The sequence below is a fragment of the Danio aesculapii genome, chromosome 7 (genome assembly GCF_903798145.1).
Source record: "Danio aesculapii chromosome 7, fDanAes4.1, whole genome shotgun sequence".
Lineage (NCBI taxonomy): Eukaryota > Metazoa > Chordata > Actinopteri > Cypriniformes > Danionidae > Danio > Danio aesculapii.
Window position 1 is genome coordinate 795,483 of NC_079441.1, and position 25,232 is coordinate 820,714.

At 37.9% G+C, this 25,232-nt stretch overlaps 1 protein-coding gene across 3 annotated transcripts in view; it reads right to left on the reverse strand.

Annotated features, from left to right (window-relative positions):
• Positions 1 to 20,746, reverse strand: part of rela (v-rel avian reticuloendotheliosis viral oncogene homolog A) — a 31,125-nt gene extending 10,379 nt beyond the window's left edge. For 2 of the 3 annotated variants that reach the window (XM_056460837.1, XM_056460835.1), the window contains exons 1-8: positions 20,631 to 20,746; positions 7,623 to 7,661; positions 7,227 to 7,366; positions 5,563 to 5,708; positions 4,964 to 5,055; positions 2,414 to 2,548; positions 2,091 to 2,195; positions 1,602 to 1,817 (exon numbers count right to left, since the gene is read on the reverse strand). In XM_056460837.1, coding sequence (XP_056316812.1) covers positions 1,602 to 1,817; positions 2,091 to 2,195; positions 2,414 to 2,548; positions 4,964 to 5,055; positions 5,563 to 5,708; positions 7,227 to 7,366; positions 7,623 to 7,661; positions 20,631 to 20,637 — 880 coding nt within the window. In that variant the 5' untranslated portion in view covers positions 20,638 to 20,746. The remainder of the gene's footprint in view (positions 1 to 1,601; positions 1,818 to 2,090; positions 2,196 to 2,413; positions 2,549 to 4,963; positions 5,056 to 5,562; positions 5,709 to 7,226; positions 7,367 to 7,622; positions 7,662 to 20,630) is intronic. The other variant, XM_056460836.1, reaches the window with a different exon arrangement.
• Between the last annotated feature and the right edge of the window lie 4,486 nt (positions 20,747 to 25,232).

Consider the following 25,232-nt stretch of genomic DNA (forward strand, 5'->3'; position numbering starts at 1 on the left):
AGCAATAATGCTGTAATAACTGTGAAGTAACTGTAATAACGCTATAATTATGCAGTAATACGACTGTGTGCCATAATATTGCAATAATGACATTGTAATACCACCTTAATAACGCAGCAATAATGTCATTTTGAGTAATAACAGTGATAACACAGTTATAACACTGTAATAATGCAGTAGTAACAATGATAATGCAGTAATAACGCTGATAGTGTAGTGTCAATGCAGTCATTACATTGTAATAACAGTAATAATTAATTAACAGTAATAACCCTGCAATAATGGATTAATGGAGTGAAACACTATTACACATTATTGCAATAATAACAGTAATACTGCCACAATACTGTTGTAATAATGCCATAATAATGCAGTAATGTAGTAATATTGCAGTAATAACACTTAATTAACACTGTAATAATGCAGCAAAGTACCAATAATATAGTAATAATACATAATTAACAATGTAATAATGTAGTAGTGTAAAAATAATGCAGTAATAACACTTAATTAACACTAATAATGCAGTAATGCAGCAATAATGCAGTAATAACACTTAATTAACACTAATAATGTAGTAATGTAGCAATAATGCAGTAATTACACATAATTAACACTGTATATAACACTGTAAATAATGCAGTAATAATGTAGTAATGACATTTAACTAACTCTTTACTAATGCAGTAATGTGGTATTAACAATTACCACTGTACTAATGCAGTAATGTGGTAATAACACTTAATTAACACTGGGATAATGTAGTAATAACACTTAACATTGTAATAATGCAGTAATGTAGTAATAATGCAGTAATAATACTTAATTAACACTTAATTATACAGTAATGTAGTAAAAATGCTGTAAAACTTATTTACACTAATTCAGTTATGTAGTAATAACACATAATTAACACTGTAATAATGCAGCAACGTAGTAATAATGTAGCAATAACACTTAATTAACACTAATAATGCAGTAATGTAGTAACAATGCAGTAATAACACTTAACACTGTAATAATGCGCTAATGTAATAGTGCAGTAATAACACTTAACACTCTAATATCCAAGTATTACCGCAGTATGTAACCGCACACTAATAATGCAGGTAATTATGTAATTATGCATCAATAACGCTGTAATTATGCATCAATAACACTGTAATAATGCAGTAATTACACTGTAATAATGCAGTAATAGCACTTAACGCTAATATCTAAGTATCAACGCAATGCGTAACCACACACTAATAATGCAGTAATAACACTGTAATAAAGCGGTAATAATGCAGTAATAACATTGTAATAATGCATTGATAACACTGCAATAAAGTAGTAATAACGCAGTAATAAACCGGTAATAATGCAGTAATAACACTTTAATAAAGCAGTAATAACAATGTAATGCATTAAGAACGCTGCAATATAGTAATAACGGTGTTATAAAGCGGTAATAATGCAGTAACACTAATAATTCAGTAATAACACTGTAATAAAGCAGTAATAACATTGTAATGCATTAACACTGCAATATAGTAATAAAGCGGTAATAATGCAGTAATAACACCTTAATAATTCAGTAATAGCGCAGTTACGCTCACCTGGGTCTGAGGGCAGGTACTGGAAGTCCATGGGCTCGCTGACCTCGCGGTCGGACGGTCTGCGCAGCTGCATCTTGACGCGCAGTGGCTCGGTCAGGTTAGCGTCGCAGTAGGGCGGCGTGCGGAACACTATCGCCACCTGCCGATGCACATCAGCCTGAGAGAACGAGCCCTTACTCTCCCACGAGTCCAGGAAGAAGCGCACCTCGATGTCCTCTGAAACACACACACACACACACACCATGTTAACCCAGCCCTATTAACAATATTAATAATGAAAATGATCAGTATAAATAAATATATGAATGATTCAAACGTTCAGTGAGACTCAACAGTATACGAGCGATGCTGAAGCAGGCGGTGTTTGTGTGTGTCTCTGTGCATCTGTCTATGTGCTTTTTCTGTGTGTATGCGTGTAGGTGTCTGATTGAGAGTGTCTGTGTCTGTATTTGTGTGTGTATCTGTAGCGCCCCACACACACACACACACCTTTCTGCACTTTGTCACACAGCAGGAATATCTCGTCTCCTCCTCGACAGCTGCCGGAGTTCCTGTTGACGCGGCAGATCTTCAGCTCAGCAGTGTTAGGAGCTCCTGCAGGACACAAACACAGTTACACACATACACAAACACGCACACACGCACGCATGCACGCACGCACGCCACACACACACACACACACACACACAAAGATGCACATACAGAAACACAAACAGAAACACAAACAGATCCCCACAAACACACACAGACACACAAAGACACAGAAACAAACACACACACACACACACACACACACACACACACAGTCGTACTGTTGTCGTATATGGGCTGAGAGACGACGGGGTCCAGAGGGAACAGATCTCCGCTGCTCAGAGTGATGGAGACCTGGAAACACAGACGCACCGCGTTCAGGTCGTACTCCTCCTCCCAGATCTTTGCATCGGGAACTACACAAGCAAACACACACACACACACACACACACACACACACAGATTACAGGTTGCAGATTAACAGTGATGTGTTTGTAAAAGGTCATTCACAAATACAGAATGACACACAAACGTCATTCATTCATTCATTTTCTTTTCTGCTTAGTCCCTTTATTAATCAGTGATCGCCACAGTGGCATGAACCACCAACTATTCCAGCATATGTGTGTTTGGACCGTGTGGGAAACCGGAGCACCTGGAGGAAACCCACACCAACATGAGGAGAACATGCAAACTCCACACAGAAACACCTACTGACGTTGTTGGTACGAGGGACCACTGTATATTAACAGCATGTCAACAGTAGATGTCGAAACAAATAAAACCAAATGCATTAATCAAATGCAAGTGAAGGCTCTGACACACGGTCATAACAGCTTTGGATTTTTCATTAGTTTTAGTTTTAATTATTTCCTTTTGACGTTTTGTTTTCAGATTCAGTCAGTTTTAATTAGTGTTTAGAGGCAGATTTACTAGTTTTAGTTTCTATATGTTGAAACTGCTCAGTTTTAGTTTAGTTTTTATTAGTTTCAGTATTAGTTTTTTTCCTAAATGAGGATATTTGTTAGGTGCAAGATTCAAAATCATCAGAATAACTATTGTATAATAAAAACTCAGCCATACAGTTTTTGAAACCTGTATTCAGAGGACACATGAACACTATCATCTCCCACTACCATCTACCCATCCTCAAAGTCAAATACAACAGCCCACAAGACAGCAGCCTTGAGTACCATATGTGTGAAGGCTGCTCTGAGGTTAGAAACACAGTAGTGATGGGAAGTTCAGATATTTACTGCAGATATTAGGACTCAACATATTAAAATTATGATTATTACCGAATTCCTTGCATCTGCATTGTGGTGCATCAAAGAAACAATGAATTTTGACAGCCCTAGTAACTTATAAAAACTACTAATTACTGTTAACACTACTACTGAGGGCTAGGCCCATATGGAATCTGCATGCACAGACACACACATATTTTAGCCCATCATTGAGTCTGTGTATTTACTTGTGTAAATGTGTGTACATTTACATTTATTCAGTATTAAATTAATTTCAGTAATAATGTTGACTAATATGAAAATGTGATGCATTTACAGTACAGTTAGTACAGTAATATGTTCTGTCTTTCAGTAGATATATGATATGAGAGACTTGCTTTGTTTACCAAATAAGTGGATCTAATTAGATTTGCATTGTAAACATATCAGTTAAAATCGTATTATTTGTTGACTTCATATATTACGTTTTTAGTTATGATACTCCTAACATTATTCTGCATAAACCCGCAGATTTTTACAAGATTCTATAGCAAAAAATGTCCAGATTCTGTCTGACCCTACTAACAACTACGTATGATATATATGTGGATGAGCAGCAGTGCAGTTGTTGGGTTAAATGCAGTGATTTGCCAGCGGTGTACAGTTTAAGTCAGAATTATTAGCCCTCCAGTGAATTTTTCCCAAATGATGTTGAACAGATTCAGGAAATTTTCATAGTATTTCCTATAATATTTGTTCTTCTGGAGAAAGTCTTATTTGTTTTATTTCAGCTAGAATAAAAGCAGTTTTTAATTGTTTTAAAGCCATTTTAAGGTCAATATTATTAGCCCCTTTAAGCTATATTTTTCTGATAGTCTACAGAACAAACCATCATTATACAATGACTTGCCTAATTACCCTAACCTGCCTAGTTAACCTAATTACCCTAGTTAAGCCTTTAAATGTCACTGTAAGCTGTATAGAAGTGTCTTGAAGAATATCTAGTCTAATATTATTTACTGTCATCATGACAAAGAGAAAATAAATCAGTTATTAGAGATGAGTTATTAACACTATTATGATTAGAGATGTGTTGAAGAAATCTGCTCTCTGATAAACAGAAATTGGGGGAAATTATAAACAGGTGGGTTAATAATTCAGACTTCAACTGTATCTGTCTGGGTCATCACTCTTGAACTGAAACAGTAAGTTTTCCGCTTTATTGCAGCGGACTGCTTTATTGTTTGGCTGCACAATCACGAGTCTGAGCTCACAAACCATTCAGAGCTGCCAGTACACGTGCAAATCCTCACACTCGACTTCTGCTACACATGTATTATTCCTGTTGTAATAACCATTACACATTATAAACTGTACATTACGTATTTAGCTACGTGAATGGCAAAAATGATTTGTCATTTGTCATGTATCAATTCTGACATATATATATATATATATCACCATTACTTAAAAAATCTACTAGCTACTATTAACACTACTACTGAGGGAGAATAACTAACTGCATATATGTGGATGAACAGAAGCGCAGTTATTGGGTTAAATGCAGTCGTTTGCCAGTAGTGCGTGTCTGTCTGGGTCACTCACTCTTGAATGGGTTGTTTTGCGTCTGCAGTCTGCAGGAAACAGCTTCTCCCACATCCTTCTTCTTCACACACTGAATACCCAGATTCTGGAAACTGAAACCCAGAAATAAGTCTCTGCGCTCGCTTTATGACCAACACACACACACACACACACACACACACACACACACACACACACACACACACACACACACACACACACACACACACACACACACACACACACGGAGTGTTCCAGAAACAGCAGCGAGAGGCAGACAGGAAGTAGAAACTGATGTTTCCGATGGACACACACTACAGTTAGAGATGGATAATAATAAAACACACACTCATGATGTTTCCACTGGACAGAAACTACAGTTAGAGAAGGATAATAACACACACACACACAAAAGAGGCCTGTTCAGCAGAGCATATTTGACAGAGTCAAAAGAAACTGCTGGAGAACACACACACACACACACACACACACACACACACACCCTTAGACACACCCACACTCTCTCTCTCTCTCTCTCTCTCTCTCTCTCTCTCTCTCTCTCTCTCTCTCTCTCTCTCTCTCTCTCTCTCTCTCTCTCTCACACACACACACACACACACCTGTGTATCCTGCGCTCCTGCAGATCTGCCTCATAGTAGCCATGTTTGCAGTCTTTTCCCACCAGCTCGTGTGGGTGTGGCTTATACGGCTGATTCTTGGTTACCAAGGAGATCCGCACTCTGACCGGCCCACTGTAGTTGTGAACCTATGAGAAGAGCCGGACAGAGTCATGTGACCTATCAATGAGTATAAAAGACCAGCGGTGTTTCCAGTGTGAAGCTGCACTATAACACTGTGCTTTGATTTTAGAGTGATTTACAGCACTAGAAAAGTAATGTAAAAAACACTGTAAAATTCACTGTAAATTAATGTAAAAGCATTGTAAATATCACTGTAAAATCACTAAAAATCACTCTAGAAATTGTACAAAATCATTGCAAAATCACTACAAATCACTGTAAAATCATTGTAAATATTACTGTAAAAATCGCTGTAAAATAATCACTGTAAAATCTTCGTAAATAACTAGAAATCACAGTAAAAATCAGTGTAAAAAATTACTATAAAAAAAAAAAAAAAATCACACAAAAAAAAAAAAATCACTCTAGAAGTCATTGAGGAAATCATTGTAAAATCACTGTAAATCATTGTAAATAACTGTAGAAATCACAGTAAAATCATAGAAGAAATCAGTGTAAAAATACTACAAAAATAACTCTGGAAATCATTGTAAATTACTGTAAATATAACTGTAAAAAACCATTACAAAATCACTGTAAAAATCACTCTATAAATCAGCAAAATCATTGCAGAAATCACTGTAAAAAAAAATCACTGTAAAAAAAAAAAATCACTTTAGAAAAAAATTCACTGTAAAACGCTGTAAAAAGTACTAGAAATCATTGTAAAAATGATTGTTAAATCACTAAAAAAATCTATGTAAATCACTGTAAAATCATTGTAAATATTACTGTTAAAAATCACTGTAAAAATCATTGCAAAATCATTGTAAATCACTGTAAAAAAAATTAATTAAAAAAATTATAATAAAAAAATAAAATAAAAAAATAGTAAAATCATTGTAGAAATCACTGTAAAAATCACAATGTAAAAATTACAGTAAAATCATTGTAGAAATCACTGTAAAAATCACAATGTAAAAATTACAGTAAAATCACTAAAAATCACTCTTGAAATCATTGTAAAATCACTTTAAAATCATTGTAAATCACTAAAAATATTATTATTTAAAAATCCACCGTAAAAATCACTGCAAAATCATTGTAAATCACTGAAGAAGAAGAAAGAAAAAAAAAGAAAAAGAAAATCACTGTAAAAAGTCACAGTGAAAATCACTGTAAATCACTCTAGAAATCGCAAAAAACATTGTTAAATCCCTACAAAAATCACTGTAAAATCATTGTAAAATAATCACTGTAAAAATCATATATATATATATATCTCATCCATTCTAAAAAGGGTTAAAAAAATTAAAAACTGCTTTTATTCTAGCCGAAATAAAACAAATAAGACTTTCTTCAGAAGAATAAATATAAGAGGAAATACTGTGAGAAATTCCTGAAGCTGAGAAACATCATTTGGGAAATATTGAAAGAAGAATAAAATTAATGGTATCTACACAATAGATCATTTTGACCTGTATTACACTTTGTTAAAGTAATAATTCTGCAGTAAGCGTCAGAGGTGTTGGTAGTCTGCGTACCCTGATGGCGGGGTGTGTTTTTGTGGTGTCGTTGCTCTTCTCTCCAGGGATGCTGCCGGCCGATCGACCCTCACACTTATAGCGGAAACGCATCCCTCGAGATTTAGGCTGCTCGATGATCTCCACACGAGGAGGACCTGCTTTGACAAACAAACAAACACACGCATATTTCACCTTCAACAGTGCAGAACATCATTAAAAGACTGAAGGAATCTGGAGGAGTTTCAGTGCGTGTGTGTGTGTGTGTGTGAGATATGTGATTGTGAGTGTGATATGTTATTGTGTGTGTAATTAAGTGTGTGATTTGTTTGTGTGTATGAGATATGTGATTGTGTGCGTGTGATATGCTATTGTGTTTGTGATTAAGTGCATGTGCCTGTGTGTGTGATCTCTCACCTTGAGGCACCTGTGAAGTTCCCCACTGGTGAAATATTCCTGAAAGATTAAAGCAAAACACACAACAGATGAGAAACACAAAGTCTCTCTCTCTCAGTCTCTCTCTTTTATGCAATATTACACTAGAAGCTATGCGATATAGCTGTATATCAGCACTGGTGGGAGGTGTGCATTGGCATGAGGCTGTAGGCCGAGTGCCTTAGTGTCCCACCAGTGCTGATATATAGTCATATTGAACTGCTACTCGTGTGATATTGCATATATACAACAGTTCGATAATCGTGTGCTAAAAAAAAGAAAATCAAACACGGACAGTCTAAAAACCCTTTTGTATGAGGAACTACTTTCTTCAGCCATTCATTCACATCTGCAGCTGACCTCAGAACAGCAGAAACCGCTGCTCATTCACCAACATCACTGTAGAGCTAGTGTCTGAATGATTCTCTAGTGTAATGTCTAAATTGATGATAAAACAGCTGATTTTGCTCACATGTTAAGATTATAAGGCTGAACAGCATGAAATGCCATCAGTCTACAGTGATTTCTCCTTACAGTGTTACAGTCTACAGTATAAAAAACGCTAAACACATGCGGGCATTTCTTCTTTCTTTCTGCCAACACAACACACATTCCTGATATGCGAGTCCCATCTCGCACTCAATACACTACAGTTATATATTATAAATACAGCACTACAACATACAAAAGAGAGATCGACTTAGAATATCACTTACCAGTATAATAATGATTTGATCAGCTGTGTTAGAAATCACGCTATTTTAACCTTCTAAGGCCTTATTATGCAGTCTCTGTCGCCATCTTTGCTCAAAGACAGGCTGATGGCCGTCGCGCGCTGTCTCTCAGAAATTATAAATATTTACAATAGGCAGTATTCTTATAAATAAACAACTACATCCTTGCCTAAAAAAGCCTCAAGATGTTGACCAACAGGAGTAATATTGTAGTGTAGTGTACTGTAGTGTCTGTAGTGTCCTCTGCTTGTTGCTGTATGTAGGAGTAATACACAAGGGTGAAGGGGCTGGTCGAGTGCTGTTACTGGCAGAATATTGCACGGCTATGAGCCAATAAGGTTAAAGAACCAGACAGAACTGTTGTATAAATATATATATGAGCAATTCCAGCGTTATGGATGTGCCATTTGCAGTAAAAGCTCAAAACATAAAGCATATGGTAACATTATATTGAAACATCGGTTTATATTTTCCAAAACAACTAACCACAGATTTATTGGAGCAGAAAAATATAAATCTGTAAACATTTTTTAGATTTTAAATGAGGAAAATAAACAACATACTTTGTTGAAATTCTCTGAATTAAACGGCACAACCCAAAAGAAATAATGATCATCAAAAGGAGAAAAGTGGGCTCATTACAGAACAAAAGTGATTGATTTTATTTTAATTGACATTTTTTGCATTTATGAGGAAAAAGCTTTAATACGGATGTGACGTCTCTCCGTTAAGGATGTGACGTCTCTCCGTTAAGGATGTGACGTCTCTCCGTTAAGGATGTGACGTCTCTCCGTTACGGATGTGACATCTCTCCGTTAAGGATGTGACGTCTCTCCGTTAAGGGTGTGACATCTCTCCGTTAAGGGTGTGACGTCTCTCCGTTACGGATGTGACATCTCTCTGTTAAATTTTTTTTTTTCATGGCAAGGTTGACATTTGCATGGAATTGCTCATATATATATATATATATATATATATATATATATATATACACATACACACACAAACAAAAGAAAATCTATATTATAAATAATAAAAATAAATCAGTCTGGGCGACGCAGTGGCGCAGTAGGTAGTGCTGTTGCCTCACAGCAAGAAGTCGCTGGTTCGAGCCTCGGCTGGGTCAGTTGGTGTTTCTGTGTGGAGTTTGCATGTTCTCCCTGCGTTCACGTGGGTTTCCTCCGGGTGCTCCGGTTTCCCCCACAGTCCAAACACATGCGGTACAGGTGAATAGGGTAGGCAAAATTGTCCGTAGTGTATGAGTGTGTATGGATGTTTCCCAGTGATGGGTTGCAGCTGGAAGGGCATCCGCTGCGTAAAACATGCGCTGGATACGTTGGCGGTTCATTCCGCTGTGGCGACCCCAGATTAATAAAGGGACTAAGCCGAAAATGAATGAATAAATCAGTCTGCGTGTCTCTCTCTCTCTGTCTCTCTCAATTTACTCTTGCTTTACTAGCATGACAAAATGTTACATCTGTATTGCCAAAGCATTTGTGATGTTTACATTAATCAGAAGATATTGTGACGATCGTAAGGTTCTGTTAACTAGTGTCCACTAGATGGAGGTGTTCCATGATCTGGTATTCTTCTGGAGTGTCGAACAGGTGCGGTGTTTTGCCGTGATTGCATTCGGACCAGGTGCAGAGTGTTACCTCTGATGTGCGTTTGGATAAAGACCAAGAGAACAGGACTGCGGGTGTTCATCCTTCCCTCTTCAGCCTTTGGAGTTTTTTTGTGTTCTTTTCTTTATATTTATGTATCATTTCACTTAATTTTTGATTAAATATAATTAAGTTGATTTGAATTTCTGGTTTGGATATTTATTTGGTTTTGTTGCTACTTCCTTGAGCCAGGAGGTTGTAACAATATAAAAACAAAATGACATCTCAGCCTCTCTGTCTCGAACCTGCAGCACACAGACAGAAAGCATCGTATGTCTGAGAAACCTCAGCAGTTGTGTTTTCAGTCTTCTGAATGATCACAGCATGTTCAGCTGATAACTGGCGCTCAGCAAACACTATTGATTCAACTCAAATAGCGACACAACTCATCCAGAACAACCTAATCAGCCTCTACAATGAACACCAATGAGATGTTAAGCTTTTATACTTTCATGATGTATAGGTAACAATGTAAACACACTATGATATTTAGTGATGCTGTTTTGTTGATTTTTAATACACTGATTAAATTATATAAAAACATTAAATAAGAGAGTAAATACATGTTTGTTTCCTGCTTTTAAAAGGTGCATCATAAATACTGTGAGCCTCAGACAACATTATTTCCTCATTCTCATGTGAATTACACAGGTACAAAACCTTGGTGAACAACAGGCCAATCAGAACGCAAAGCAGACTGTTGTGACTCCCAGGCCACGCCCTAAAGATTTGCATATCCTTTAGTGCTTTAGGTCACATTCCATGTCAGGGATTGCCAACCCTGTTCCTGGAGATCTTCCTTCCAGCAGAGTTCAGCTCTAACCCTGATCAAACACACCCGAACCAATTAATTAGGACCTGAAGCAGCACTTGATAATTACAGGCTGTGTTTGGTCACAGTTGCAGCTGAAATCTGCAGGATGGTAGATCTCCTCAGGAACAGGGTTGGCGACCCCTGCTCTACGCCATCGAGACCTGACGAGAAGCCGTGTCATCAGATCACGAGCCAAAACACAGATTGATATGTGAATCAAAGAAAGAGAGGAAGACATGTGGATATTTCAGCTTCAACAGTGCAGAACATCATTAAAGATTGAAGAATCTGGAGGAGTTTCAGTGCGTGAAGAACAAAAGCGCAAGCCTAAGCTGAACAACTGTGACCTCCGACCACTCAGACTACGCTGCATCAAGAATCCTCATTCATCAATAAACCAGATCAGCACATGGGCTCAGGACTACTTCAGTAAACCTTTGTCTAGTACCACAATACGGAGTTACATCCACAAATGGCAGTCAAAACTGCACTATGCCAAAAGGAAGCCCTATGTTAACAGTGTCCAGAAGTGCCATCAACTTCTCTTGGTTTGGAGGCATCTGGGATGGAGATGAAGGTAGCTCTCCAGGGACAGGGTTGGCGACCCCTGTTCTATGTCATTGAGACCTGATGAGCAGCAGCATCATCAGGTCACTAGCAGACTCATATGTTGCACACATCATTAATATGCATGCACTTAGTTAACATGCATTATTATGTACAGAGTGAGACAACAATGATCATTTTCCTCCATTAGTTATTTTTAAGTGAATATTTAACTATTTATGTGGTACTTTTATTTTGAAAACGGGAGACGGAGATTGTTTACTCTGCGATTCTGAGCAATAGCTCAATAAGCCTGGATATAATATTGGACATATTAGACATTAATCAGCTCAACTCTGAAGTATAAGGTGTGTTTAATTTAAGGGTTGGATGATATGGCAAAAGTCTATATCACGATATATTTGTTAATTTCGGTCGATATAATTCAGATATCCATTTGGACAATTTTAAAAAGCCAGGAAAAAAAAAACTGCCAAGACTGCACACAATAGATGTCTGTACCCACAAATGTCTGCAAACTGAATTTGCAAAGTCTATAATACCTCCAGGCTCTTACTACTTTAAAACTAAAACTAAAAACAGTACAAAAAAAATATATGTTCACTTTTTATTTGTATTTAGCCTTTACAAACAATAAATGTGAAATAAACTATTAAATAAATAAAACTCTCAGACTCAGCTAATTTTATATATATATATATATATATAAAGGTTTCTTAATCAAAAGATGTCAAGTTATAGTCAAACACCGTAAGGAATTCACTGAGAAACTCTGCGTTCACTGCCTGTCACGTTAACTTGTATTATGCGCTCTATCCTCGACCCGTTCTTAATTTTGATTCTGTAAAATGTCCAACAAACACAGTGAAAATGGACCTCAATAAGTGTCAACCTTTATTACAGCTCATAATGGACATTTCTCAAAGAGGGAATAACAGAAATCTTACCCGAGTCGGTGTGTGGAGCTCGAGTGTCCAGCAAGCGCACCGTTGTGATCGATGACTCTCGCTTGTTTATTAATGCCTGTGACAGCGGTGACATCATGTTGACAGTGGAGTGTCGCGGTTTGATTCGTACTCATAATCAGGTCGTCGTGTCCGTGGTGAAACTGTATTTGGTGTTTGTAAAGTACACCCATCGTAAATTTATCAGTCATATACAAAGAAAAAGCCAGATCTGTGTCTGTTCTAATCGCAGATGTTGGAATTGAACCCTTGTAGAATTACGAGTACGCTCCGTTTTCCTTTACGTTTTTATCATTACAGATGTGTGAATTTTATTAACGCATTAAATATTTATGACATTGATTTCATTCCATACATAGCACCGAAACTATAAGTTTATCGAAACTTAAAAAGCTGAACCACTTCCACACCACTGCATTGGTCTTATCAACTATTATGTCAGCATTCTTACTTGTGGAAGCTTGTTCATTCACATCTGTATTCAGGGCACTCATTTTGCAGCTAAAGCTTTCTGCGACAGAGCTCAACCAACTGCTGAGCGCTGGCAGCGTGTCTGTGATGTACGTCATCACGCAAGTGACATCACGCTCTTTCTGACAGCTGAGCACTGACCGTCATTCAGTGACAAGTGATAATGTAGAATATTTTATATATGTGTATATATATATATATATATATATATATATATATATATGTGTGTGTGTGTGCAAATTTATATCGAAATACCGGAAATGGGTTTAAAAGTCATATCACTGTCATTGAAAAAAAATCTATCGCGATATATTGATATCAAATTACTATCCAGCACTAGTTACACTGAATATTTTCTTCATTAATTGTGTTTATTGTGAAATTTAATGTGTTTGTTTCAACAAGCACATACTGAATCATGCCGCATTTCTCCGGTCTCAATGTTATTTGAGTCAACATTAAGTGAGTTTTTCCTAAACAAAGCTAGCTAAATAATCTGCCAATAGTGTAAGCAACAAACTTATCTCAACCCAAACACACACGATTATTTCTCCTGCCCCATTGGCAGCTTATTTCCATTGTTTTAATGAAAAACCCACTTAATGTTGACTTATTTCCAGAAACTAGACAATATTTTGTGTTTGTCTAGAAGATGCTTCTTGATTTCAGAATGTTTAGATATTAGGATTCAAGCAGCAAGACAAAAACTCAAAGTAAGAAAAGTAGTGTAGTAATTCCTGACTGTTTTTGTTTGACTATATAGCTTAAAGAACGACAACACAACGCATCTCTATCAGTCTCTTCTGTCTAGTTTAATTATAGTTTAACCTTTATCCACAGCAGCTCGTGAAAAAAAATAGGTTAATGTTCCTCTGATGGGTTTATATTAGAGCTCACACGCTCTCTCTCCATGTAGGTTAAATAAACCTCCACACATTAAGCTAAAAAGCTTTCATTAGACATTGACTTCTTTTGTTAAAGCACGGTATGTTGAACACAAAAGAAGATATTTTGAAGAATGCTGGAAACCTGTAACCATTGACATCCATTGTGTTCGTTTTTCCTACTTTGGGAGTCAATGGTTAGTTTCCAGCATTCTTCAAAATATCTTCTTTTGTGTTCAACAGAAGAAAGAAACTCAAAGATACACAAATACACTTCATTAAACATGTAAACATTAGGGTTGTCATGATACTGGAATTCAGTAGCAATCCATACGGACAATTTTAAAAAATCTCCTGCGAAATTTGAGTGCCTTCTTAAACAGCGCTGATTTGCCATCGTGTTCACGTGCTCAACAGAAATGACTGTGATTGGGCGTGAGGGTCATCGGTTCACCAAACTCAGAGACACTGGAGAATATTAAAGCGGCGATTCATCAGTGGATCGCTCATATGTCAGATTATAGACAAACCAGCTAATCAAAGTGAGTTTAAAACACTCCAGTGTCCCAGTATCTGTGGTTACACTGAGTAAACAGCGGTGAGTTCAGTGAAGCGATGACCTTCAAGGCTAATCACAGTCATTTCTGTTGAGCACGTGAACACACATCAGCGCTGTTTAAGAACACACTCAACAGCAATCAAATGTAAGCAGGAAAGGGATGTCTTTCAAATGTAAGCAGCGATTGGTACTGAATTCCAGTGTCGTGATAACCCTAGTACACATAAACAACACCTATATGCAATACAATTGCAGGTTAACTATGTATATAATAACTTATGTGATTGTAACGTTACTAATTATTGCAAAAAGTGCTTCACAAATAAACTTGAATTGAAAACAAGTAAAATGTGACTAAACAGTGTGTATTTTTATTTTTGGGTCAACTGCCCCTTTAATGGGGATTTTATCCACATGAGTTCAGTCAAGTTGCTGATAATGTTGGAGATCTTCAGAGATTGAACTAAACAGACATCTAAAATAAACAAATAACTAACTAAATAAACACCCTTAAAGCTGCAGAGCAGGATTGGTCACTCACAAGCCTGACACTCTGAACCGAATCTGAAAATAACTTACATTTCAACCACAGACTGAGCTGAATCTGCTAAACCAGAGTATATACAGGAATCAGAGAGTGAAATTCAATACCTTTTAAGCCCTTTTTAAAGACTCTTTCCATACATTTTAAGACCTTATAACCACTGGAAACACTGTCGAGATTTTAACTTACAGTATATTTATTAAATATTAATGTAAGAAACTGATCCAAAACTAAAACATTATTCACATACTGAATAAAAATCAATGAAATCTAGCTAATTCAGCAGGTTGAAGCCTATAGAACTGCTAAATAATGGTGTTGCATTGGTTACTGCAGTAAACAGAGCAGCATGATGAGAAATCTAGCAGGATTTCATAAACTACACAGCATCCTGATATTCAAAGATTTAATTCAGGCAAACTTCAGCATACAACCAGACATCAACAATGATATCAAATGTAATACCTTGCAAAATAGCACTGAAGACGTTTTAATACTTTTTAAGGGCCTTAAACTGCTCAAAAAGTATTCAAAGTTGATAAATCAATGTAAAGACCCTGCGGACACCCTGTATACTACAGCGAGAAATTAATGAACAGACACACATTCTAATACATTCATCAATTATAACACACTGATCAATAATCAATACTCCTATTGAACAACTCTAAACATAAAAATATTACTTTGAGTTTAGGCTGCATCATCATGATATACAAGATTAAATAATAAAATTAAAAAATTATATAATAGTGGGCGACACGGAGGCTCAGTGCTTAGCACTGTGGGCTCACAGCAAGAAAGTCGTTGGTTCGAGACCCGGCTGAGCCAGTTAGCATTTCTGTGTGGAGTTTGCATGTTCTCCCCGTGTTGGTGTGGGTTTCCTCCGGGTGCTCCGGTTTCCCACACAGTCCAAACACATGCGCTATAGGGGAATTGATGAATTAAATTGGCCGTAGTGTATTAGTGCGTGTGTGAATGAGTGTGTATGGGTGTTTCCCAGTACTGGGTTGCAGCTGGAAGGCCATCTGCTATGAAAAACATATGCTGAAATAGTTGGTGGTCATTCTGCTGTGGTGACCCCTGATGAATAATGGCCCGTTTCTACTGAGTGGTACGGTACGGTTCGGTTTGGTTTGGTATGCTTTTATAGCCGTTTCCACTGTCAAAAAGCGTACCAAACCGAACCGTACCGTACCACTTTTTCGGCACCCTTTCGAAAGGGTACCAAAGACGAGAAAGGGTACCAAAAGGCGGAGCCAGACGCGCAGCTGAACGCTATTGGTTTACAGAGATACGTCATTCGCTTGCGCAACAAGCCAGAATGAAAACAAAAAACCCGCCATGTTTGAAATACTGCACAGCCGAGAGATTACAGCGGAATTATTTATACATATAATAACGAGCCATGGTCGATTCGGGCTCAAACAAACCTTGTCGTCGTCTTGATAAACAGCCACAAAGCCATGGAGTAGAGCAGATTAACGCTGTGCCGCGTAGTTTTTTTACGAGGCAGTCTGAGGCGCGAGCGGTTTTGCTTTCTTCCTTGCGCTCGCGCGCGTTTAATATTATATCTGAAATAACAAACTTCTTGAGCTGATGATAATAACCTGCGCTCAATTATTGACGAGCTTTTGAAAGCCGATCCTGTCAGACACTGACAAACGCGAGAGTGAAGCGTGAAGAAACAAAGGAGAAAAAGGAGAAGCCGGAAAAAAAGGAGCACATTATTTTTCAGAACAAACTGCCTTGTTTAACTATTATTGTTATGATCACCTTTTGGACTAATATGAACTCAGAATAATGGAGTTACTCTCTAACAGAGGCTACGTGTGCTGCTGAAGATTACAGACACAGATGAGAAGTTGACACTGACTGTAGGCTATATATTGTTGTTTTGAACCTAAATACCGACGAAATGTCTGCTGTGTGTTCTTCTGTAGTTGATATCATATCGGAGACTGTAAGGGGCTGTATGTGTTTATATATGTTAATTTATTTATTTATTTTATATAATCGCAGACGTTACAGTAGGCTGTTTCGCACTGTCATTGATCTGCAGTTATAATCAACTCATGTTCATAGTAAAGTTAGTAATAATCATTTCTACACCAGTATTTATGTGTGTAAAGCATCTGTTTTGTGAGAAGTGCTTCTTATATGATATGTAAGTGGCCCATACAGCTTTATTGTAGACATTTCCTCCAGCGATAATGACGTCGACTGAAACTTTGTCATACACCACACCCACCAAAAGGGTACCCTTGTTAGTGGAAACGCAAGCCTGATAAAGGTGACCCGTACCAAACCGAACCGTACCGTACCAGTCAGTGGAAACGAGTCATAAAGGGACTGAGCTAAAGGAAAATGAATGAATGAATGAAAATAATAGTGCTGGGCAAAAATTAATCATGATTAAATTGAAAGTGCAGAAAAAATTAAACAAGTAAATAACATTAATAAGGACTTGTATAACATTATGAGAGCGTGGCATTATAATAATAAACGCTGTATGTAATCAAAGCAAAATCTGATAATAATACAGACTTCATAAATCACTAATCCTGTAGTGTGTTTATTTCTGCGCTCAAACTGAGAATAAAGACAATTAATTAGTAATAAATAAATGTATTTAATTAATAATGAATTGTCTGTGTTTTGCTTTTATTGACATGTTTTATAGAATTAAAGCAAGCAGCTTTACATCTCCAGGCCTCTCCGCTGTTGTTTTTTCTTTGGTACGCTGTGTTTTCATTACATTCAGGAGACTGATAAAAGAAAAAGAAAGGAAAAAAGAAGAAAATCCAGAAAGGCCAGAAGACGGCGAGCACATATTGACCACGGTTAAACCTGGAGGAGTTTTATGACTAACCCGTCTGCTAGTCCAGATCTCTGGATGTAAACAGTCTGTCATGATGATGCAATCACAGCACATTTAACTTCAGTCTGCGATTAAACACGCATGAAATGACCATAAAAGAAAACCTTAATGCAAATTAAAATCAGATGAAGAAGAAAATGAATCCTGAATCTTTACACTGCTGAATGCTGGATTCTGAAGTTCACTCTCAGGTGTATTGTCAGGTAAAGGCACAGCTAAAGTAGTTCCGGCAGGTTTAGAGCGCATTACAGCTCCATATCACTCCGCTGAATGATTAGAGTTATTACACAGATACAACAGTCAGACATCACATCAGAAGGAGGAGGAGATGTGGAGGACACTAGTGCTACACACAGGAGGTGTTTAAGGAGGACACACACCTGACTAACACACGCACAAACATAAAACATCTCAGCAGTGGATTCAGCAGCAGTGCTGGAGACAAGAGGATGAGAGCAATAATCCCCTGTGGATGGGGGAGTATTAGAGAATAATGGACATTTCTGCTTCACCACATCACCACCCCAGGTTTGCTTTACTTTAGTCCATTGTCAATTCTTCCTTTCTTGACTGACGAATATAAACACAACGCTGCTAAAGGTGTCGCACAGAAACCACAATCTCTGAATGTGTACACACTATTTAATATAACTGCACAAAGACCCAACGCCAGCCTGTGCTTCAGGTGCCTTTTGCTGTCAAATCTCCACTAAGTCAACATGAGAACATCATGGAAAGTAGTCATATTTCAAGATAAACACTTGAAGCAGGGGTGCCCAAACTCAGTCCTGGAGGGCCGGTTTACAGCATATTTTAGTTCCAACGCCAATTAAACACACCTGAACTAGTTAATTAAGCTCTTTCTGGGTATACAAGAAACTTCCAGGCAGGTGTGTTGAAGGAAATTGGAGCTAAACTATGAAGGACACCAGTCCTACAGGACCAAGTTTGCGCACCCCTGATTTAGAGCCTTAAATCTGATTATTCGTTTGAGCAAGGTCTATTTCCAGAACCTTTACTTTCTCTGTTCCTCTGTATGCAATGACATTCAAGTAAGGGACCATGTACATCCAGCTGGTTGTGTTAGAGCAGAATAAACCCTGACAGGTTGAAAAGATTAGCATTTTCTGCAAACATTTGTGTAAACTTTATTTTTTGACTGTTATTAAATATTTGAGGTGTGTATGTATGGATGTTTCCCAGTACTGGGTTGCTGCATAAAACATATGCTGGACAAGTTGGCGGTTCATTCTGCTGTGGCGATCCCTGATGAATAAAGGGACTAAGCTGAAGGAAAATGAATGAATGAATGAATGAATGAATGAATAGCAGAAAAGCAAATAAACTAATTATTCATTAATTCATTCATTATCTTTTTGGCTTAGTCCCTTTATTCACTTTTTATTTAGCTTTTTTAGGACAGCAGTATCTCCAGCAGAAATAAATATACAAATATACGGTTTTAAATTGTAAAGAAATCTGTGTTTTTGAAACAAATGAGAGCAGCAGAAGTCAATGATTTATTTTTATTATTTAGCCTGACACGTTTACTGTTATAAAATATATTACATGATTCTCAAAGTAAAATTGTGTAAAAGTGTGTATATAGTGTTCAAAGGGGAAAAACCTTTAGTTTTTTACTAAGACTTTAAAAATATATATATTTCAGAGCAGTAAATCACAATACCGTGATATTTTCTCCAAGGTTATCATACCATCAGAATCTTATACCGGCATATGCCTATAGTCAACTAGAATTCACCAACCAACCGACCACTAAACATGCTTATAATCAGACATTTCAACACAATCTCACGGCAATTCGTAACTTTTTGATTTAGTGGCTAATTTGTATGAATTCGTACGATCTAATTCGTACAATTTAGTACGATTTGCTCATCCGCCAATGACGGTTGGGTTTAGGGGTGGGGTTAGGTGCCACGCCTCCTTTTTAAAAATCGCACAATTTCGTACAACTGAACTCATACGAATTCATACGAATTAGCCACTGAACTGTCAAAACGTAAAATACTTATGTTTGCTCGTGAGATCAGGCTGGACATTCACCATAAATCAGTGGCAACAACACAAACATTGTAATGGAGTAGCTTTACTTTCTCTAAATCAGTTCACAAAAGTGACTTTGGTTACTAGTTAGCTAGCACTAACCAACCCAACACATGTTTATTATCAGATGTACACAATGAACAAGTTACCAAATAAACAAGCAGCATTACTTACTCTAAATCAGTGAGTTCATAATGGCGACATTGACCAACTCACCCCTAAACATGTTTATTATCAGATGTTCACAATAACCAAGCAGCTAAATAATACACATATCACGTTAGAGCATCTTTACTTTCGCTATCTCAGTTTACGTTAGCTCACACAGGCGATGAAGTTTACTAGCTAACTTAGTAACTAGCATTAACCAACCCACACAGAACTTTGCAGTTACCAGGGAAAGTAACGCAAGTTAACGTAACCTTGTCAACAAGCCACTTTCCGCGTATCACGTGATCTCTGAGGACTTTTTGATAAGTATCTGTGAGTGTGTTTTTGTTTGTTTGTGCACACACGCACGCACGCACACACACACACACACACGCACACGCACACACGCACACACACACACACACACACACACACACACACACACACACACACACACACACACACACACACGTAGGCCGTGATACGTCAGTTCTACAGCTTTGTACTGGTTGTCGTGTTTGATTCTCGTGACCCGTTCACCGACCAGAGCCCCGGAGACAGCGGACCGACCGTTTCTCAGCCGAAACCGAGAGTAAAACTTTAGCGGCGGGACTTTCCCTTCCGCGAGACACCGCAACCCGCCGTTCGCTCCATTAACATGCAGAAACGAGTCGTTAAAGCTCGACTTACCGTCCATGTCGCGGGTCTCCTCAGCTCGGTCGCTCTCGGTCACTTTTTAACGTTTCCGGGCGACGGTGAAGAATGAACGACACACCGCGACAACACTTTCCTTCCGCGCGCCTCCGCGGGACTACAGCAGGCGCGCTCCCGTGGGCGGAAATACCCGGATGACGCGATTCATCATCACCAACGCGACTGCTGAGAACACACGCGCACTTTAGATTAGCTTATGACAGTATTTGGCAATACAAACTTATTTGTCGACCAAAATCAATGTCAAATGAAGATATTCACTCAGTTAATAATATATCTCAGATTTATTGTTTTTATATTCACCGTTTTTGGAATAACATGGTAATTGGTGACATATACTGAGAATACTTTTGGCTTCTGCTTTTAAAAAAAAGTCTGTCAAAATCATCCATATTCAACTATCTAGTACAATATCCAGGCCTGTAGCCAGGGGGGGTCGGAAGACCCACCCCTTACTGACAAAGGTACAGAATTTGTCCCATACGTGAGCTCATTTGTCCTATTTTGACTGCTATACCATCATAAATAGTGAAAATAACCCACCGAAAAGGCTTCAAGACACAGCGGAGTGCTGGTGTGACTTCAGCTAATCAGTTTTGGTCAATGCAAGCAATTATTTTTCAAGAGTGCAGCATCCAGATGTGCAAGAACACGTCCTTCGTCCTTCGCTACTGTAATGTTTTTAAATAGAGAAAAAGTTACTTTTATTCAATAAATCTTGGACCTTATTCTTGAAAGAAAACATGACCAATTAAAAAGTGCGAAACACCAAAAGCGGCCCATAATAAAATCTTCTAATAAAATTTTCAAATGTATTTTTTTTTTACAAGAGAGGCTAGAATAATCGTGAAGCTCTAAATTATTATTATTATTATTATTATTATTATTATTATTATTATTATTATTATATTATTATTATCATTATTATTATTATGTTTTATTTGTTTGTTACAGTTTGTTATTTGCCTAATAAATTGTAATAGGCTACAGTTTTTCATTTAAAACTTTTTTCCTAATGATATATGATGTCATGAATTTGTATTTTAAAAACAAATATATTTGTCATATTTATTTATTCTAAATATTTAGGAAACGTTTTTGTCATGTCATGTCATTTTTGTCCGCTTATCTGGGGTTGGGTCGTGGGGGCAGCAGTCTTAGGAGAGAACCCCAGACTTCCCTCTCCCCTGACACTTCCTCCAGCTTCTCTTTGGGTATCCCGAGGCGTTCCCAGGCCAGCCGAGAGACATAGTCCCTCCAGATGTCCTGGGTCTTCCCTGAGGCCTCCTCCCGGTGGGACATGCCTGGAACACCTCCCTAGGTAGGCGTCCAGGAGGCATCTGAAACAGATGCCCGAGCCACCTCAGCTGACGTCTATCGATGTGGAGGAGCAGCGGCTCTACTCCGAGCTCCTCCTGGGTGACAGAGCTCCTCACCCTATCCATAAGAGTCACCCTGCAGAGGAAACTCATTTCGGCTGCTTGTATCTGAGATCTTGTCCTTTCAGTCATGACCCAAAGCTCATGACCATAGGTGAGAGTAGGAGCGTAGATTGACTGGTGAATTGAGAGCTTTGCCTTTCGGCTCAGCTCCTTCTTTAACACAACTGACGAGTATATCCACCGCATTACTGCTGCCGCTGCACCAGTCCACCTGTCAATCTCATGCTACATCTTTCCCTCACTCGTGAACAAAACCCCAAGATACTTGAACTCCTCCACCTGGGATAAGAACTTTCCTCCACCCTAGAGATGGCAAACCCCCTTTTTCCGCTGGAGTACCATGACCTCGGACTTGGAGGTGCTGATTCTCATCCCAGCCGCATCACACTCTGCAGCAAACCGCCCCAGGTGCATGCTGAAGGTCCATGTCTGATGAAGCCAGCAGAACAACATCGTCTGCGAATAAAAAAGATGAAATCCTGTGGTCCCCAAACCGGACCCCCCTCCAGCCCAGAGCTGTGCTTTGAAATTCTGTCCATATAAATTATGAACAGGATTGGTGACAAAGGGCAGCCCTGCTGGAGTCCAACATGCACTGGAAACAAGTCTGACTTATTGCTGGCAATGCGAACCAGACTCTGTTCATACAGGGACGAGACGGACCTCAACAGAAACAATTTGGTACATCAAAAAAAGTGGTTATGATGACCATCCGACAAGCTAATCCAGCTAAAATAGTGCTTAAAATGACACCTAAATTCAGTATTTAATCCCATAATTAAATAGAAAATGAGGCTAATAACTGCAGAAAGGTCCAAAAAGAACCACCGCTCATTTCCTCCACCAGGCTGACTACAGGTCTGATATCAAAGTAGTTAAACCTAATAACAGTGCTTCCCCAAATGCTCATTCTGTACTGTCTGAAGAAACATTTAATCATTTATTTTGGGAGTGTACTTTAATTGTGGCGACATGGTGGCTCAGTGGTTAGCACTATGGCCTCACAGCAAGGTTTCTGGTTCGAGCCTTGGCTGGGTCAGTGTGTGTAACTGTGTGGAGTTTGCATGTTCTCCCCGTGTTGGCGTGGGTTTCCTCTGGGTGCTCCGGTTTCCCCCACAGTCCAAACACATGCGCTATAGGGGAACTGATCAACTAAACTGGCCGTAGTGTATGAGTGTGTGTGTGTGTGTGTGTGTGTGTGTGTGTGTGTGTGCGTGTGTGTGTATGTGTGTGTGTGTGTGTGTGTGTGTGTGTGTTTGTGTGTGTGTGTGTGTATGTGTGTTTCCCAGTACTGGGTTGCAGCTGGATAGGCATCCGCTGTGTAAACTATATGCTGGAATAGTTGGCGGTTCATTCTGCTGTGGTGACCCTTGATGAATAAAGGGACTAAGCTGAAGGAAAATGAATGAATGAATAAACTTTAATTGTTTTAGGTTGACTTTTCCAATTTTATAAACAAATAATCCTATGATTTATTGTGTTTTTTTAACCCAGACCCCTCTTATTTTATATTTATTATTCTTTTTTCTTGCTAAATTTAACATTCATAAGTGTACATTTTGCTCTTCAATGTAATTTTCAGGGAATAGTTTGATCTATATGTGAACTCTTTAAAAGGCTCTAGTAATTATACTGCATGTAAAACTCGTTTTGGTGCAAATCTCTTACACATGTATGATTTCCTGTGATTTCTTTATGTAAGCCTCTTTGTTCATATTATGTCTACTTTGTAAATGTTCTTCCTGGCATGAAACACACACACACACACACACACACACACACACACACACACACACACACACACACACACACACACACACACACATCACTATTTACTCTCCCTCAAGTGTTTTCTAACCTCTATGAGTTTTTTTCTGTTTAACACACACACAAAAGATAAGAAAGCTTAAAAACTGTAACCATTGACTTCCATAGAAGGAAAACAAATACTGAGTTAATAGTTCCATGTTTCTGGCTGTCTTTACATCTTATTTTGTGTTCAACAGAATGAAGAAACTCAAACAGGTTTGGAAATAATCCCCGAATTCTTTTTGTGTGAACTATCCCTTTAATATTAATGTTTTATTTTCTCATACACTTGTCTCGTTTATTACTGTTTATGTAAAGCACTTTGAATTGCCACTGTGTATGAAATGTGCTGTAGAAATGAACTTGCCTTGCCTAATAACTGCACAAACACTGCTCACAGGGCTTCTGTCTGTCGATTGACAGATAAATACGTAATTAAATCTAAAGTTTGTCAAATACTTGATTAAATGCACAGATCACAGAAGAAAATACCCCTGTGCATTATTTAAAATGTTCTAATCAGACTGTAATTCTCCACATTGCTTAGACTGAGCAGCAGAGGGCGCAGAAACTCTGTTTACTGTCTACTATACGTCAATCTTCTGTACATTATGCTACTGTACACCGGCCTACTGTATATCTGCCTACTGTATATCTGCCTACTGGACATACATCTCTTGTAAACTAGTCTATTGTATATTCATTGCTCAGTATATATAAGTTCACCCCTCACAAATCTCTCTTTTAAACTCATATTTTTAACAGGAAGCTCTACACTATTATAATTGTTCATATACATTAGATTAGTCAGTACTGAAGCCAAATTTGGAGCTTATTTAACAAAATAACTTACGATAACACTCAAAAACTAGTGCAACCAAATTTATGTTTTAATAAAGAGGAAAAATCGAGAGAAAACATGGAAAAGTTTTGTAGGTTGTAATTTTTTTTCCAATATTTTGCTTGATTTTAATTGTATTATCTTAATTTCTCAATATATTCAGTGACTGAAATATTATTTTAATAAATATACCTGTTTAATAAATCTGTTTTGTTTAAATGCACCAAAATACACTGTCTATATTCACTGAGAAATGGAGGAAAATATTCATTCAACATGGGCTGTACTCAATTACGCTGAGCACTGTAAATCTACAGTACATCACTACTGTAAATAGTACTGTACATCACTACTGTACACCAGTCAGGGTCAGGTCAGGGTTAATGGTTTCCCGTGTGAGCTGGATTAGCGTTTACTCTATATGAGTTCTCCATTGCGCTCTCTCTCTTCTTTAATGACTGTAAACCTGCAACATGCAGATCTGAT